This window comes from Centroberyx affinis, unplaced genomic scaffold, assembly GCF_046629955.1.
Source record: "Centroberyx affinis isolate AG114_WGS23_722 - 3 ecotype Tasmania unplaced genomic scaffold, CSIRO-AGI_Caff_v1 ptg003390l_1, whole genome shotgun sequence".
Taxonomy (NCBI): domain Eukaryota; kingdom Metazoa; phylum Chordata; class Actinopteri; order Beryciformes; family Berycidae; genus Centroberyx; species Centroberyx affinis.
This window is the reverse complement of record NW_027281375.1, coordinates 1-17,805: the sequence shown is the minus strand read 5'-3', so window position 1 is coordinate 17,805 and position 17,805 is coordinate 1. Positions and strand designations below refer to the sequence as shown.

General features: G+C 42.7%; 2 protein-coding genes across 4 annotated transcripts; one reads left to right on the top strand and one right to left on the bottom strand.

Annotated features, from left to right (window-relative positions):
• Positions 1-28: 28 nt before the first annotated feature.
• On the top strand, positions 29-4,765 carry tmem165 (transmembrane protein 165). Of its 3 annotated transcripts, none has more exons than XM_071539053.1 (6): positions 29-346; positions 785-1,010; positions 1,106-1,281; positions 2,659-2,841; positions 3,145-3,250; positions 3,517-4,765. In XM_071539053.1, exons 1-6 carry the CDS (start codon positions 197-199, stop codon positions 3,591-3,593), a joined length of 918 nt encoding a protein of 305 aa, XP_071395154.1. In that variant the 5' UTR covers positions 29-196; the 3' UTR covers positions 3,594-4,765. The 3 variants fall into 3 exon arrangements, with proteins under 3 accessions (XP_071395154.1, XP_071395153.1, XP_071395152.1); XM_071539052.1 differs by having other exon boundaries at positions 29-355; XM_071539051.1 differs by having other exon boundaries at positions 29-373.
• Positions 4,766-10,519: 5,754 nt separating this feature from the next.
• clocka (clock circadian regulator a) lies at positions 10,520-17,644 on the bottom strand. Its single transcript, XM_071539026.1, has 15 exons — positions 17,559-17,644; positions 17,262-17,375; positions 17,051-17,169; positions 16,796-16,878; positions 16,260-16,366; positions 15,992-16,139; positions 15,753-15,828; positions 15,457-15,601; positions 15,206-15,306; positions 14,783-15,058; positions 13,349-13,507; positions 12,885-13,094; positions 12,521-12,708; positions 11,949-12,219; positions 10,520-11,730 (listed from the first exon to the last, which is right to left on the bottom strand). The coding sequence occupies exons 1-15, from the start codon at positions 17,638-17,640 to the stop codon at positions 11,488-11,490; spliced, it is 2,322 nt and encodes a 773-aa protein (XP_071395127.1). The 5' UTR covers positions 17,641-17,644; the 3' UTR covers positions 10,520-11,487.
• Between the last annotated feature and the right edge of the window lie 161 nt (positions 17,645-17,805).

The window sequence follows — 17,805 nt, the reverse complement described above, 5'->3', positions numbered from 1 at the left end:
AGTTTCCAACTTCCATTGAGTTTGGTTCGATCGGGAACCACTGAACAGCTCCTGAAATTTTACAGATTGCTAATATGAAGTTAGCCAAATGTGCTGCTAATGATATCAAGTGAATCGCAGGACACAGTTTTCAATTGGCACGTAAACTGCCTGCCTTCAGTATTTTTAAAGCAACTGCTCGTTTTGCTGTGTTGAAATGCCTCTCATGGTCGGCGGAGGAGATGGACGGGCTGATAGAAAAGTGATGTGTGTCCTGTTACCCCTCGCTGCCGTTTTGTGTTTGTCGGTCGGAGTTGCGGGCATCCCAGAGGAACACAAACCAGTCCAGGAGCAGCCCCCACAAGAGGTACAGGCTGTGAGTTCGTTATCACCGGTAACACCTTTCACCCTTGTCGCTACAAATCGATTTTTTTATGCGGACGTTGCTGACTAGACTAGCGCTCCCTAGCTAGCAACACATGCTAAGTGAATATGTGTCGTTTTGTGTTCCGGGGTTAGCCCGAGTGTGCGGGAGTAACTTAGGCGGTCTTTTGCTAGCCAAATATTTGAAGAAATGTTAAGAGGGTTTGATAACAACCGTTCAGGTGTTGCCACCAGGCAGCTCTGCTAGGTCAAGTTGACATATCCTGGGATTTGTTGACATATCACGTTAAGTGTGCATTTAAGTGTCTTGTTCTTAAATAAACTTGCGGAGCTTGCGGTAATGAGCCAATTGTACCTCACTCGGAAAACGTTTCATAAAAAAAACAAAAACTCAGTTATACTGTGTTGTTTTTCTTTGCAGAAAGTCCCAAGTCCCCATCCCATTGGCCCAGTAGTTAGTGAAGATGACTCCAGCAAAGGAAACCTGGGCTTCATCCATGCCTTTGTGGCTGCTATCTCTGTCATCATTGTCTCCGAGTTGGGAGACAAGACGTTCTTCATTGCAGCCATCATGGCCATGCGTTACAACCGTCTCACCGTGCTGGCAGGAGCTATGCTGGCACTGGGCCTCATGACCTGCCTCTCTGGTTGGTCGAGATAAGTGTTTGGTCCAGTACATAACTTTTATGTGAAGTTACCCCTCCCTCTCTTGCTGAAGTTATCATTGCTGTGTTTCCCCCAGTGCTGTTTGGCTATGCCACCACCATCATACCCAGAATCTACACGTACTACGTGTCCACGGCTCTGTTTGCCATCTTTGGTGTGCGCATGCTGAGAGAGGGACTGCGGATGAGTCCAGATGAGGGCCAGGAGGAGCTGGAGGAGGTGCAGGCAGAGATCAAGAAGAAGGATGAGGAGGTATAGTTTGATACTAAAGGCGAAACTTTTGATTTTTAGGCCTACTTATATATTGTCCTGTCACAGCTGCAGAGAACCATGAAGCCCATACATTATTTTAAATGCTAAAATGTCATGTTAACTAACTTGCTTAATCTGGGTTCTCTTCCTGACAAAGCTTGCACCACTTCTCTTTTTTGTTTGCACCCTACACTGAATGTCAAAAACAGAGTCCTGTTTAAACCAGTTTATAACTAGAAAAGTATTGTTACACTCTGTTGCTGCTGTGCAGGATAGTCATACTAACATTGGCAGGAAGAAAAGATGTTGACGTTGCAGAATGCATCTCAAATGTCCACATGATTTAAAATGTGAAATGTAAAATTGAATGGACTGTGAGTTCATGCAATAACCTACGTTTACTCTGAGCTACTCTTTGAAATGTGCTTTTGGTGAGTTATGGTGGAGCTGTTTATGATAACAAGGGGGCTAACATGGGGGTTTTACTGTTTCAAGTACAGCTGTCATGGGTTGTAATTAAGGCTCCTAAGGGTCCTGGAAAGCACAGAGAAAAATTAGGTTACACAAAAATCAGCAGAAACAAGGCATTATTATAGCTATAAAAAAAACAACAACTCTTCATTATCTTAAGCATCCTAACTATATTATTCCATTTGCACTGCCTGCAAATCGAATTAATGTATTTTTCTAGATCAAACATGTAGAGAAATTTGACCAATAATATCCTAGAAAATGATTTCCTAAAAAGAAAGGGAACCTTGACATTGTTGAGCGAAAGGTGAGCGAAACATAACACATACACTACCAGTCAGAAGTGTGGACACACCTGATTGAATGTACTATGTTCTTCATTATCTTTGTTCTTCATTATCTTAAGCCATTTTGATCTAAAGGCTTATGCTTAAATTCTTGAAATTTGTTTCTCAGACAAATATAAATAGTGAAGTTGATCCCTATGTATGAATTTCTTTCCAAAGCCTTTGCCTTTCCATCAAAGCAAAGGGTGGCTACTGCAAAGAATCTAAAATATAAAATAGTTTTGATTTGTTGGACACGTTTTTGGTCACTGCATAATTCAATTTGTGTTATTTCATAGTTTTGATGTCATCACTATTATTCTAAAATGTGGAAAATAGTAACAACAAAGACAAATGTGGTGTGTCCACTGTCCAAACTTTTGACTGGTAGTGTAGCTATGGAAATATTCCAAACTTTCCCACAACTTCATTATTCATGCACAACAGACATCAAGCAATCTTTATTTATCTAACCCATTACTTGATATTAACAATGTCACATTACTACATCAAGAGGTCTTGAGAGGTTTTTGTCTATAGTTTTAGTCAAATCGCTCTTCGTCTCTGGCCCTCTGTGCAGCTCCAGCGATCTAAGCTGGCTAACGGGACTCCGGATGTGGAGGCTGGATCAGGGACGACCTTGCCTCAGGGAAAGTGGCACAGCTTCATCTCACCCATCTTCCTCCAAGCCCTCACCCTCACCTTCGTCGCAGAGTGGGGGGACCGGTCCCAGCTGACCACCATTATTCTTGCCGCCCGGGAGGTTTGTCAGCCGTTTCCATGGGTTACAAGACATATGCCATTTGTTGGATGCTTTTATAGAAATCATTTTACAGTACACTGAGTACCTACATTTTCAGCTTGGGTTGCCCCAGTGGGAATCAACCCCCCCAATGTTGTCAGTGTGTGTGCTAGGCTCCATCTTCTGAGCCATACCACAGAGGATAAATGTCACTCACTACTGTTTTAATACACTGATAAATAAATCTACAAGCAAGGCAATATATCATGTATACATTTTCTTTGGCACTGACCAGAAAAGATAAAAATGTTTGTTAATTCCCAGGATCCATTTGGAGTTGCAGTGGGTGGTACACTTGGACACTGTCTGTGTACAGGACTGGCTGTGGTTGGAGGAAGAATGATTGCCCAGAAAATTTCTGTCAGAACTGGTAAGATGATGTTTATTTATTGAACAGATCTATTTTAGAGATCATAGCCCTTCCATAAAATTTAGTACATTCTGGTGATATTTGTTGTAGAAGTAAGCTACTTAGAAAGACGTCCGAAGATCCTCTGAGAAGACTTGCTTAAACCTCCCTAGAACTTTAAAAATACAGTACACATACACTGGTTATGTCTTATACATCACCCCATAAGTTAATTACAAATTGGGTCAATTGTGAAAGTTGTTCTTGTTTTTGTTTTGTTTCCTTAGTTACAATCATCGGAGGGATTGTTTTCCTGGCATTTGCCTTCTCCGCCCTTTTCATCAAGCCAGAAGCTGGATTTTAGTTGGATGAAAGACTTTCAGGTTCATTTTGTACATAACTGTAAAGCTCAATTATGTTTCTGTAGAGAGGCTGTAGTTTTGACTCCATATGTGTACAAAGGAAAAGTGAGTGAATAAGAGCCGTGTTCTCGTCACAAGGTGCGTGAGAGAGAGAAGACTGGAGTGTGTCTGATTACTGCCCTCTTACTGCATCTCTGACCCCTCAAGTATAAATACTGCGGCTCAGAACAGAGCCTGACATACTTCCTCATACTCAGCCCTTGCAGTAAGGTACTGGGTCAGTTTAGAGTCTTTTCCATGCCTTTGTTGTTTTTTTATGTTGGGTGGTTTATTTTGCCTATTTAGCATGAGCCCAGGTGCGGTCAGGTGACTGTCTTCTAACCTTAGGCCATGAATCCTGCCCAGGAAAGGGAAGCTACATTAGGTGAGCTATTACCAGCTGCCACAGTTTCCTCAGAATATATACAACACTTGCGGCTGGTATTATTCAGTTATCTATTCCACCATGCTCTTTCTGATGACCCTTACACTGTCGTCATTTTTTGGAAAAGGAAATGGGACTTTGTGCTATCATGGATTTAAAGATCATAATTTACCTTACTCCAGATGTACGAGATGATGATGATGTATTTCCCGCTGTGAGGAAAACACTATAGATTGTGCCAGTTGTCACCATTATGGGGATCTGAAAACAGTTGGAACCCATGCAGTACTGTCCACCTTCTGGCCCATTAACAACATTTCATCAAGAAATACCTTTCACAATGCAATCCAAGTTGAGGTTTTATGTGAACCAGTGAAGAAGACATTGAAATAATTCTTTATATGTTAATCCTTATGTTTCATTGCTGACACACAGGCTGTCTTTTAAATTGAGACCTGAACCACTAAGTCACACCTTTATTTAAAGTGGTTTGTATTTATTTACCGAGTTAGAGCACAGGTTTTTTTTTTGTTTGTTTTTTTAGCATAAGTACTGTAGATAAGAAAGGGTGGGAAAGGTCACTATCAACAAGCAATGGGAATATTTTTTAAGCAAATAGGGTAATGCTACATTGTCAATATTTGACAGGCTGTGCCCAGCTGTGAAACACTTCTGAATTCTGTTTGTGATACAGATGTTCATTTGTTGAAATGCCTAACTAAAATGCTCAATAAAACATGTTTCATGTGTTGTCTGATTGCTAACCCGATTACTTGTGCTCAGGCCAAAAACCATGTTTGGACACGTCTTAAAAAATCAAGTAACTGTAAGTATGAGATTGAACAGCACACCTCAGACGTTTCATACAGTTTTATTTTCAAATTTAAGGGGAGCAAATGATTGATACATTTGCTTGAAAAGGTTCTGTTATGTTTTAATTTATAAATGGTCTGGCTCAAGAAATAAATGCATGACGGCAAACTTCTTGCAGTGATATGCACCTGTGAAAAGTGCCTCTAGTGTTTTCATGCTGTTCCTTCTTGAATTAGTATTGGGCTTGCTTTATTAAACATTTTTGACAAACATACTTCCCACACCATTTGGCCTATTTCACATAATTTCTACGAATGGAATGTTTGTTCTTAGTTCAATTTCTATGATTGACACCAGAGTAGAATTCTGGTTAGAGAACTTCAAAATGCAGGAGCCTTACAATGGGTTTATCCTTCAAGTAAACAGCAGGTGGCAGTAGCTGGTGTGAAGAATGTGATTTTAGCCCTCATACATTTACCTTGACATTTAACAGTGCCAGGTGCTTCTGCTGCCAAGTGTACTGTGCTAATCAATTTCATGAGCCAAACAAGAACGCCACACAAATATTAAATGAAAGCGGAGAGAGAACACCGATAGACATTCAGAGTTTCTAGTGTGTACATCAGAACTACAGAACATTTAACATAATTCACCATGTCCTTCCACTTAGGGCATTCAATCTGGAGTTTCCCTCTGGTTGGATACAAAACATTTCCCTCATCTTTTTTCTGACATGTTTTTGTGAGTTGGAAATTACTCTCTGATACTCAACTTTTAAAGCCAAAACTGACACAATCTGTTTTTTTTTCTTACCAAAACGATAAAATGAACATTGTGTGGTCTTTTAATGGTATCAACCAATTTTCTTTGCCATCATGAATTAAAACGGCTTCATTTGCAAGTAAAGAATTGATACTGATTTTAACACTGAATCACAACTCACGAAAATAAAATATAACCCTTAAATTTGATACAAAGTCAGTGCGTCTTTGCATAACCAGAAGCCCATAACCATCTTTATCTGGGGGAAATTATTTCAACGGACTTTGTGTGTGTGTCACAGTTTGTTTAGATCCTTCATTTGTAGTTAGAACTTTATGGTCTTTGTTTGCACATTAAACAGTGGTGCAATTACAGTGTTTGACGTCATACATATCTATGCTAGCTAAATGAGGTCTATTTTGGCCATAGAAAAATAATCTAGTTCTATTATTTACTTTTATATCCTATCATACATTGTGCAAAGTCCTCCACAGCTATACGTCTCTTCATGCAAAGTACTTGTGTTATTGATATTGATATTTAATTACATTCATTTAGGTATTGCACTACCTATCCCACTCCAGAATATGCTCTTTGTGTGCAGCAGATTCATTTGATCCAGGAGGACCACTCAACAAGTCAGCGCCACATTGATAGTTAAAGTACAAGTAAAGAGGGGATGTATGACTATGGTGCCTTATCTAAGTGCTGATATGCATTGTAGCACCACAACACATTTGAAATGAGAGGTTGACTGTTGTGTAAGAGGTCCAGATGAGATCTAACTATAAGCAGTCAACGCACCACAGCTAACCGACCAGCAGGAGACACCATTTGGTTAACAAACCAGAGATAGCAGGTATTGAATGACTGCAATTTGAACAATGAATGAATGAGGTGGCTTTGCTCCAACATATTGTAACATTGACACTGGTTATGCCGTGTGGCCAACTATAGGCTGAGAACAGACGGAACTACACATCTCACATAGTGCTATATTGTGCAACCAACAATTTGATATGGATAAAATGAACAACTTCCACCAACAGGACTCACAACGCAAGGCAACATGCAAACCACTTTAACCAAAAAATAATCCAATTACATTTTTAGTATGTGCTACCACTTAATGTGAGCCAAACACACTCTGAAATGATTGTCAATAAATTAATATTTAGTGGGAATAATCTCCTCTTGAACCTAACCTGTAAAGTGACCATCACACTAAATAAACATTCCATATCTAAAGTGCCATTCTACAGCGAACTGCATAAGAGACAATTCGGGGAAAAAGTCTCTTGCTTCCCCAAAACACTTATCTCATCATACAACCAGCCAACCAAGTGGCAGTCCATTAACAAATGCAAGGGAAGTGCATGCTGTATAACGCAAGGAATAGCTGCGATGAACCACATGGTGTATGACAACTCTGAGTAGACTTCACTCCTACAACAAAGCAACAGAGCCAGTTAGTTGAGAAAATCGAATCAAAACCTATTTTCTACATATTAAAACACATAGCTAGAGTGTATCTCTGCCTCTGGGCATATCACATAAAGGAAACAGCAGCTGTTACATGTGATAGATAATTTCTCTCCTGACAAACCCAAATGGAGCCACATTCACCTATTAGAAAGGCTATTTGTGTGTGCCAACTCTTGGGCCCAATATCCCAAAGCAGTAAGCACCAAGCAAAGAGTTATAATTAGCATTGCTCCAGTGCTTCTCAAGGCTGAGCTTACACTGAGGGAAATTAAGCATGACTTCTGTGGTCCATCACTCAAATTTTGTACAGTGGGCGAGTAACATTCCTCCCCAAGTGCTTCATATTGGAGAGGCCAAGTGAAAATAAACTGATTTGCAATCAAGTACCATACTGTACATTTGCTGCACTGACAACACCTGGCCTGTGTTGACAACTTATAAGACAACAGACTCCATTCCAAATCTGACACACATTCATAGCAGACTCAAAGAAAACAATCTATAAGTGATTACACTACAACAAAGAATGAACATAAATTACAGTTACAGCTACTTCTGGGAACATGCCCAAATGTCCTTCCCTCCAAGAACCTAACCTTTCCATTTTTACAGAGCAGACATGACTGAAGATGAGATTCATAAATATTGGACTAACAGATTTGTAACAAATTTTCAAAAGACAAGCAGCAGTAAATACACCATTGCCATGGCTCTTGCTAACTGGTTGTCCTGAGCACCATAGGAAGGGCCCGGGGGTTGGTGGGGTGGGGGAGGGTTGACCTAGTGCGAGAAGTTGCAAGGTACCAGATATTGCATGGTACTAGATATATGTGGGCTCACCTCCATACATAGTGTTGGCTCTGGAACCAAATTCCTTGATAGGGGGTAGTCTCTCTCCTACTCTCAGGAGTTGTCCACATTAAGAGGCACAAGGCGGGTGTAGGGACACTCAAGTCACTGGCTGGATGCCCTACAGCTGGGCATTTCTCCCAGTGGATGAAAGGGTTGCCTTAGCGCTTTCAAAGAGGAAAACTCTGACTGCTGTTTGTGCATACACACCTAACAGCAGTTCAGAGTATGCAGCCTTCTTTGAGATGGTGGATGGGTGCTGGAGAAGACTCCACCTACTGACTCCATAGGCCTACTGGGAGACTTTAATACGCACGTTGGCAACAACTGGGATACTTTGAGGGGTGTGATTGGAAGGAATGGCTTCCCTGATCTAAAGCCGAGTGGTGTGTTATTGGACTTGTCATGGATTGCCCATTAATGAACACTATGTTCGAACATAAGGAGGTGCATAAGTTTACATGGTACCAGAGCACCTTGGGACAAAGGTTGATGGTGAAGCTTTATTGTCGTTTCATCAGACCTGAGGCCATATGTTCTGGACACTCAGGTGAAGAGGGGCTGAGCTATCAATTGATCACCATCTAGTGGTGAGTTGGATTAGATGGCAGGGGAGGTTGCCGGACAGCCCTGGTAAGCCCATAAAGGTAGTGAGGGTTTGCTGGGAATGCCTGGTGGAGGATTCTGCCCAGAAAGATTTCAACTCTCACTTCTGAGCAAGCTTCTCCTGTATCCTGGTGGAGGAGGGACATGGAGTCGGAATGGACACTATTAAAACTCTGTGTCATGGAAGCTGCTGCAAGGAGCTGTGGCCAGAGGGTGGGATCAGTGCTTTCCATAGTGGCTGGTGGATGGTGAGGGGAGCTGTCAAGCAGGAGGAGGTGGTTTTCCGGGCCTGGATGGCACATGGGACACAGGTGCCAACCAGCCCACCTCCTTGGCAGAGTTCACTAGGGTAGTTAGAAAGCTCCTCAGTCGCAAAGTGATGGGGTGTGGACAAGGTTTATCTTGAAATGCTGAAGGCTCTGGATATTGTTGAGCTGTCATGGTTGACACATCTCTTCAATGTTGTGTGGATTCTGGGAACAGTGCCTTTGGATTGGAAGATGGGTGATGGGGACCAGAGGGTGTGTTCAAAATATCAAGGGATCACACTGTTCAACAACTCTGAGAAAGCCTGTGACAGGGTGCTAGAAAGGAGACCTCAGATTCAGGAGGAACAACACAGATTCTGTCCTGATCGTGGAACAGTGGACCAGCTTTCTACCCTCTCGCAGATAATTGGGGGTCATGAGAATTTGCTAATCCTGTTTACGTGTGTTTTGGGAATTTGGAAAATGCTTACAACCATGTTCCCCGAGGCATCCTGTGAGAGTGCAGCGGGAGTGTGGGGTGCTGGGGTTGCTGTTGCAAGCCTTTTGGTCCCTATACACTTGGAGCAAGAGCTGACAAGAGCAGACTATGACAAGGATGCACTTTATCCCCTCTGCTGTTTGTGATATTCATGGACAGGATATCAAGGCACAGTCGAGGTCTGGAGAGTATCTGATGACCTTAGGGTGGCAGCTCCTGTTTGAGGATGATGTTGTCCTGGCTTCATTGGACTGGCTTGTCCCATCCAGGTGAGGGATGAACAACTGTCAGGTGGACTAGTCCAGGTATCTTGGGATCATATTCACGAGTGAGGGTAAAAAGGATTGTGAGATTGACCGCTGGTTAGGTGTATTAGCTACAGTAATGTGGCTGTTGCATCAGACCATGGTAGTGCACAGAGCTGAGCCACGAAGCAAAGCTCTCAATTTACCGGTCATCTTCATTCTGACCCTCACCAATGGCTACAAGCTCTGGGTAGTTACTGAGAGACCAAGGTCACAGATACAAGCAGCTGAAATTAGGTCTCCACATAGTGGCTGGCCTTGCTCTTCGCAATAGAACTTCAGCAATTGCTCTACATTGAGAGGAGCCACTTGAGATGGTTTGGGCACCTGGTCCGGATGCCCCCAGGTGCCTCCCTTTAGTGGTGTACCGGGCACGACTGAGTGGGAGAAGACTCCAGGGTACAGCCAGGATGCGATGGAGGGACTACATCTCCCAGCTGGTGTGGGAGCACCTGGGGATCCCCCAGAAGGAGCTGGAGGAAGTTGCTGGGGAAAAGGATGTCTGGGCTGCTCTGCTTTCCCTGTTGATCTAGATAAGCAGCAAGAAACTGGATGGATGGATGGATGGATGGATGGATGAGCATGGCAATTTGGCTGCCATTTCTTAACCATTTTGATTAGCCCCATTCAAATTTGCTAGCAAGGATAACTTTACTCAAACCCAGTCTGAGAAATCCTAGCTATGGGCTAGCAGACTACTTATATCTCCATATTGACTAAGTACATTTCAATACATTAATTTAAGGGATAAATTATTCTATTTCGACTAAAGCCTGTACCGATACCATGCATGCATTATGGATGGCTCTGAAGTGTAGGAATCTCAGCAGAAGTGTTGAAAATTCAGAAAATAAGGATATGAAGAGATTGAGGTTTAACAAATCTTATCATGGGGTACATTTAGCCTAACCTTGGTAGTCTTTATTTCATTCACAATAATTGACTCTGTGTTAATTTAGAGTCCTTAGTGTGCTGCTTTGAAGCACATATTATAAAGCTTATAAATATTCTAACTTTAAAACATTTGTCTATCATTTTGACAATTTTATGAAAATACCGGGTAAGGATCAAACAAACTGTGACACAACCAGCAGCATTGGCATTGTCTGCTATGCAGACACATACAAACATAAACACATCCCCTCGGAGAAAGGAAGTCTGTGAAAATATCAGCCATTGAGCATAATAGGTTCTTTTTTTCTTAGAATACTAGAAAAAAAGCATATTCAAAGCTACAAATAACAGACTACGCTTTTCATTTCATGCATCATATAAAATATTAGTTCTCTGTCTTTTTTCCATATATTTACATATTATATTACACATGATGTTCTGTACAGTAAAAGTTCAATCTACATGACATTCTTAAAAATATTTTCTGACCCATAATTACTTTGACATGAAAAACAATAATAGGAGAAAACACCTAAAACAAACGTGCCATTGGCTGTTCTGCAGGACTTCGTTGAAGCTTGGATAGAAGCTCCACTGCATTAACTGGACAGCTCTGCATAAATTAATCCTGTGAGGGTGACTGGAGCACACACTAAACACACAAGGGCCAGGGGAGGAGGGGATGAGCTCAGTCCATTACAGGGATCTTGGCCCCCTGTTATCTTGGAGAAAAGGCGTCAACCCAGAGAGTTTTGAGCCAAAGCCACATGCCAGAGCCACGGTGAGCCCAGCCTTGGGTTCTTTGTAGTACTCTGCGCTCAGGAGTTAAGTGCAAGCAGCAAAAGATCCTGGGGAGGGGAGGGAAACCATAAGCTACCCATCCCATCACTTCTCTGCCTCTGAGGCATGGTCTCAGTACTGCACTTTCAGCAGAACTCCTCATTAGACCCCCATCACAAAGACACCCACACCTGGGTTTGGCTCACTCCGCTTCTGATTGGCTTTAGCCAGCTACTGTGGCTGTGTAGAAGAGCGATCAGATAGGCTGTCTGCCCTGTGAGAGGCCAGTTGCTGTTGTTGCTGTTGTTGAAGTTGTTGTTGCTGCTGTTGTAGCTGCTTCTGCTGTTGTTGTTGATGCTGCTGTTGTAACTGTTGCTGTTGGGTTGTGGCAGTGAAGGTGCCCTGCTGCTGCAATGGGAACGCTGCCTGCAGGATCAACTGGGTGGACTGGTTTCCATGAAGTAGCCGAGGAGCCTTGAGCATTAAGCAAAACGGTAAGGTTAGTGGGATCTGACTACTTTGAGGGATTTTATGCTGTTGTGCCATGTGTAATAGGATGAAACTTAAAACTGCACTAGGCAATATTTTTACATAAAAATACACAGAGACATGTCCCCCCCCCCCCCCAGTTGAGACCCTAAACATGAACATGCTATGTGCAGCTTTGAAGTTAATTTAAATCTGATTGTTACCGGTAGGAACTGTGTTTGCTGTTGGGTCAGCTGAGCCTGCCCTGGTTGCATGGCTGCAGCCTGTGACTGTTGCTGTCCCTGCTGCTCCTGCTGCTGTTGTTGCTGCTGCTGCGGTGGTTGCTGGGAAATGCTGATGGTCTGGGTCTGGCCCTGCTGAGGAGCGAAGGCCGTCACCACTTGGCCCATGAACATGGTTGTGGGGACCATGACTGCCCCACATGCCATTGGACCTGTCACCAGCTTGGTAAGCAGCTGAGGACCAGCAGGAAACCTGACAGAGACAGAACAGGACCACGGTCAGGTAACGGTAACATTCATATGGAGATTAGGTAAGGTGATTTCTCTTAGTTGTAACCCTTGCATTAGTGGAATTAGGTTGTTGAAACGCTTGTACACTGAATAAAAGTGATGGGCAGTGGGGTGGCATATGGATTGTGGTGGGTGTGAGTGTAGATTCATTAGACACGTGTATTATTTGTGGTCCCCATAATGTATTTTACTAGACAACACATTCATCTTTTGTGAGGAAATAAAACGTACACAAAAATAAAATGAAGGTAGTCTTTGCAAACCTTATCTGTGTGCCACGGTCCTGGGCAAATGTTGCCACAGCAGGAGTGTTGGGGCCACTATTCTGGGCGAGGCTAGTGGCAATCTGGACCACGTTGGCTGGGCTTTGCTGAGAGATCATCATTGTGTTGTAGAGAGAGGCAGGCAGCGGATTTTGTTGAGGCTGCAGTGTGAGAGACGACCGCTGAGACTGAAATACACAGAACCAGAAATAATGACAAGATCTATAGCATAACATAATTGATGTATGAGGTATAGGTAGCGAACAAAATCAGGTCATGATTTAACTGGGTCAATGAGTGTTGCTGTTAGTTGTAGCAAATACATGGGAAGGCAAAATGGAGAGAGCTATTTAGTGTAGCTGACCTGTGAGAGTGCTGTGCTCTGTTCGCGTAGGAGGGTTTGTTGCTGGGGTTGGGGTTGGACAGTATGTTGTTGCTGTATGCTGTTCTGTAGAGTCCCTGCAGAGACCACTTGGCCCTGCATGCTGAGGGTGCCCCCTTGCTGCACAGCATTCCCCTGGGCCATTTGAACAGAGCTGAGATTTAGTCCTCCAGCTCCTTGCTGCAGGAACATCTGCAACATAGAGTTCAGAGTAAAACTCCTTCTGTCTTTATGGCAAACCAACTATAACAGCAATAAAACCATCCAAACACACATCTAATGGTCATATATGCATACTTATAAAAAACAACTATCCTTTTCACCACATAAAACAGAGGAGTGCCAATACATTTAGTGGCCCATATCTTCGCCCATTATACTGTGGCACTATGTTCCACTTTGGGACCTTTTGCCACACACTCATTAACAGTGCTGCCAAGTCTGACCTGTAGGCTCTGCCCCTGCACCCTCTGCAGCTCGTCCTGGATCTGCCGGAGTTCATCCTGCTGCCGCTGGATGTTGGCCTCAATCATCCTTGTCCTCTGCTCTAGCTGCTCTTTCAGGTGTTGCATGGCTTCCAACTGGCTGGAGAACTGCACCATTGGCTGTCAAAGGGCATTGGCACAGGCACACAGCCAGTAAGTAAAGTGGCAGAAAAATACATGCGGTTTACAACTGAATGTTTGTATTTGGTGTGACGTGAGATAAGCAGTTGATTCAAAAGAATGGTTCAGTGGTGTTTTCACCCAAGGAGTGCACACTGATTCAGACTGCGAAAACTTAAGCAGGTCTTATGCAGACTGAGATCTGCTGTTCCTATTCAGACTTGGGCTATTTAGTGTGTGAACTGAGTATTTTGGGTATGCTTTCACTTGTGCATGGGTTTATTAAAATTTGGGTTTGAGGGACATTGGGCCATTTCTCCATATTAATGTCTATCCGGAGAGGCATTACTTTTAAATACCATGTGCATTTAATTCAGTTTTAAGATGACAGCACATGAAGATATAATTGGCATCATGACCTCAGGACATTCACAGGATAAAACAAAATAAAATGAAAAAAAATCACAAACACAAAATTTGAATTATTTTCAGTTTCAGCCAGTAAAGTTTGCAAAGCACACAAAGCGTCTGCCTCTTCAGGTTTGCTGTCAATGCAACATTAGAAAACAGGTAGAAACACCATTAGAAACATGTATATTGTTTTGTGCACCTGCTCAATGCCATTAAAAACTACACAGGCAGATATTCACACAACATCCCCTATCACCCTCTCTGGCTGACACTGCACTTGCCGCCAAGATGGAAAGGGCACGTTACCTGGAGTAACATGGGAGGGATGTCAGGTGTGCAATCTGGCTTCAATGATTGAGCCCCAATCCATAAGCAAACACTGGATGCACTGGCCGTCTGTTAAACTCAGCACAATTAAATGATTTCTTGGCACCCTCTGTGCGCTCTGGTGGTGCTGTCTACTTCGATGATCCTTGAAAACCCGAGCACATAAATGGTAGGACACACCTTGATTACTTATTTGTGGAAAGTTATCCAGAGACCAATCACCAGCATTAATTTCCTTCAAGTTTCTGTGATTGAACAATTCATATCCCATTTGATATATCTGTTGTTTATTAGCTTGCAGACTTCGTATTTTACATCAGGGAACTGATGGGAGTGCCAGACATATTGCAGGGTTTCAGTAGCAATCCACATATCATAATGTGAAGGACATGCCTTGATTTACATATTCATTATCTCAAGTGCCTATCTTGTCAGAGGCTGCGTATCCCTGCCAGGAACTCCAGGGTTGATACAAACTGGCTGTGTGGCACTTAAGGTTTGAATCAAACCCTAAAATGAGTTATATGAATATCTTACTTGGCCACTGGGCTGAATCTGTGGTTGCTGCTGCTGCTGCTGTTGTTGTTGTTGTTGTTGTTGTTGTTGTTGTTGTTGTTGTTGTTGTTGTTGTTGTTGTTGTTGCTGCTGCTGTTGCTGCTGCTGCTGTTGTTGTTGTTGTTGTTGTTGCTGTTGTTGTTGCTGTTGTTGTTGTTGTTGCTGTTGCTGTTGCTGTTGTTGTTGTTGTTGTTGTTGCTGTTGCTGTTGCTGTTGTGAAACCATGGATGGTGCTGTATTCTGGGAGCTCATAGACTGCTGATGAAAAAAAAAGGAACAGAGAGAGGATGAGTTCAGAGTTCCTTGAATCTCTGTTTCAGTAATCTAATCCCTCATAATCCATTGCACAATTAGTCAGAATTGAACTTAAACCAAGCCTCCATTCTGTTCTCCGCCCTGACTGACCTGACTACTGATTGATGACCTTCGTTGTGATGTCATCTCAATGGCAGAGACAGATTGGCGTCCTGGCGTACTCCTGTCTCCTTGAAGCTTAGTCTGTGTTGCTGAGGGGGGATATACAAATATGTTGCGCCGATGAAAAAACAGGAACGCTTGGTATAGATGGCTGTAAAATAGCTGTCACAGTCATGGAGATATCATGTTGAGGTGTCAGTGTGCTGGGTAATGAAAAGCCGTTTGTTGTGAATGCTTACAGGCTGGATCAGACACAGCAGTGTGTGAGGACTTGCGTGAGCTGCGAGAGGAGGCGGAGGGCGTACGGCTCCGGTCGAAGCGCTCTAGAGCCTCCTTCAGGCTGGAGGTGTTGAGTTGTGACTCTGACCCAGAATCCTGGGACTGCTGTCAGGTGGGGGACAAAGTGACAGCAGTCAGTGTGGGAAAAGCTCATTGGCTCTGGATTTACTTAAGTAGCATAGTTATGGATATGCTATGGATGCAGCATCATCCCCTGAATAAAATAAAATACAAATTAGACTCGCAAATGTCTCACCTTATCTGCTGTGATTTCAGGTGGTGACTCTTCAATCCCAAGCTCTCTGCGCTGCTCTGCTCTTACCTCAGCATAACTGTAGATTAAAGATAGGAAATAAAATACAAGTACACATGACATCCTGATCAAAGTGAAACTATGTGAAAAAAAGGTCATATCTAGGCTTCTAAGTTTTATGTTGCCCCATGGATACATGTGTTTTTATTTCTATGTCTACAAAGGGTAATTCTTTCCTGTACCTTACAACAGTGTGTGTGCAGACAATGAACTCTGGTCTGGAGTTCCACTGGTGGTAGGTGATGTAGTAGTGGGTCTGAAGCCAAATCCACTGCTGCCCTTTGGTGAGGAATCTGTAGTAGCATGACTTTCCCTTGCCATACTGCATTACTACACAGACACAGAGAGAGGGAGCTGACTGACATTCACAGTTTAGGACAGAAGGGAAACTCAAGAAGTACTGGATAATGGTCAACTCACTTAATAGATGATTGATGGAACTGTACTTACAGTGTTCATGGCATTTGGCCAGTGTCTCTAGGTCATCTACATGGTAGTAGTCATATCCTGACGTACCCAGTACCTCAAACGGCAGGTAACCTATGATGGGCGGAGCTCTGGACATAAACAAATAATGACAATGTTATGACAATGTTGACATAAATCACTTGGAACTCAAGAGGACTATTAAAGGGCACAGAATGTCCTGTGAATTTATCTAATTTGCATGCCATTGTTAAGAACTAATTATCATGTGTTTCCACAGTAGTAGGACAGAACTAAATGCTCTAGTGTTGTTTCCAAAGGGTTGACAGCACCCTCCTCCAGGGAGCTCTGACTCAGGCAGCGCTGAATGAAAAATACTATCAAAAAGGTGTGTTGCAAGTAGCTTCTAGTGAGTTAATGGTTGATCCTAGCACTGGCAAAGGCTTAAAATCCCAAAACATATCATACACTAACAACAGACCAAAACATATTGGCACACAATAACATCCAAAAGTAAGACTGCATTCTTTTTCGGGGTTATTCAAAAACAGAAACTGTACCTGTGGTCCAAGAAGAGAAACTTCCATTCTAAACTATGTCTGGAGGTGAACTCCTCATTAGGCTCTTCTACAGTGCACATCTCCTGTGGGGGGCAGAGGTCAGGCGAGGAGTGTAGTAAGTAATTTACAAATCTCCAAAGATAAGTTATTTAAAATCCTATGAAGAACTCACTTTTTTTAAACCCTTAAGCATGAAATTGAATGTGTCAAGCAGGCAAAATCTAGGCTAGTGGATGAGTAGCTTTTAATTCTTACCTTGATAAACTGTGGTTTAGCTAGCCTCACAGTTGCTATGAAACAGACTCTGTCTTCAAAGGCAGAGTGAAGTGATCGCTGGATCACTCCTTCAAAACCATTTCGGGTACAATTAGGCACTAGGGAGAAACGGGACAAAAGACAAATTAAACCTTACAGCCAGCGGGCCAGGAAAACCCAACTCAAGGCACAGACACTGAGTGTAACTCACCATTATTCAGGGACTTGAAGTTTCCAATGAACTTAACATATTCATACACAGGGGGCTCTTTTGGGTCGATCGTCCCTCGGAGCATGTGGCAACAAAATTCTAGCTGATTTTTTGCTGAAAACAAATTAAACAGTGTTACAAAAAAAGATAAGACCTAACTTTAAGAATATGCACCCAGGGCCTTCATTGTATAACAAAGTGTCAATAAACTCAGGATGAGTCAGTAAATATAATAGTGAAATAAGGAAATAATAAAGATATAACAGAAGACCCCAGTGGAAAAGCTGCAGCACTTACTTTTCAGAAATTCAGGCGTCAGTGTCTCTCCCTCCAGTATATGAGAGGACAGAGCCTTATACACATCTGAATGCTCTCCCATGGGCAGAAAGTTCAACAGATTCTGATCCACAAGATCAGACTGAAACACATAAATCATCTTTTAACTCTACTGAATCTATGAGCAGTTGTAGCTACATTAACACTGCATGTAATACTGCTGACATGTAGGCATTGTTATAGACCATTCAGTATTCAAAGACATAAA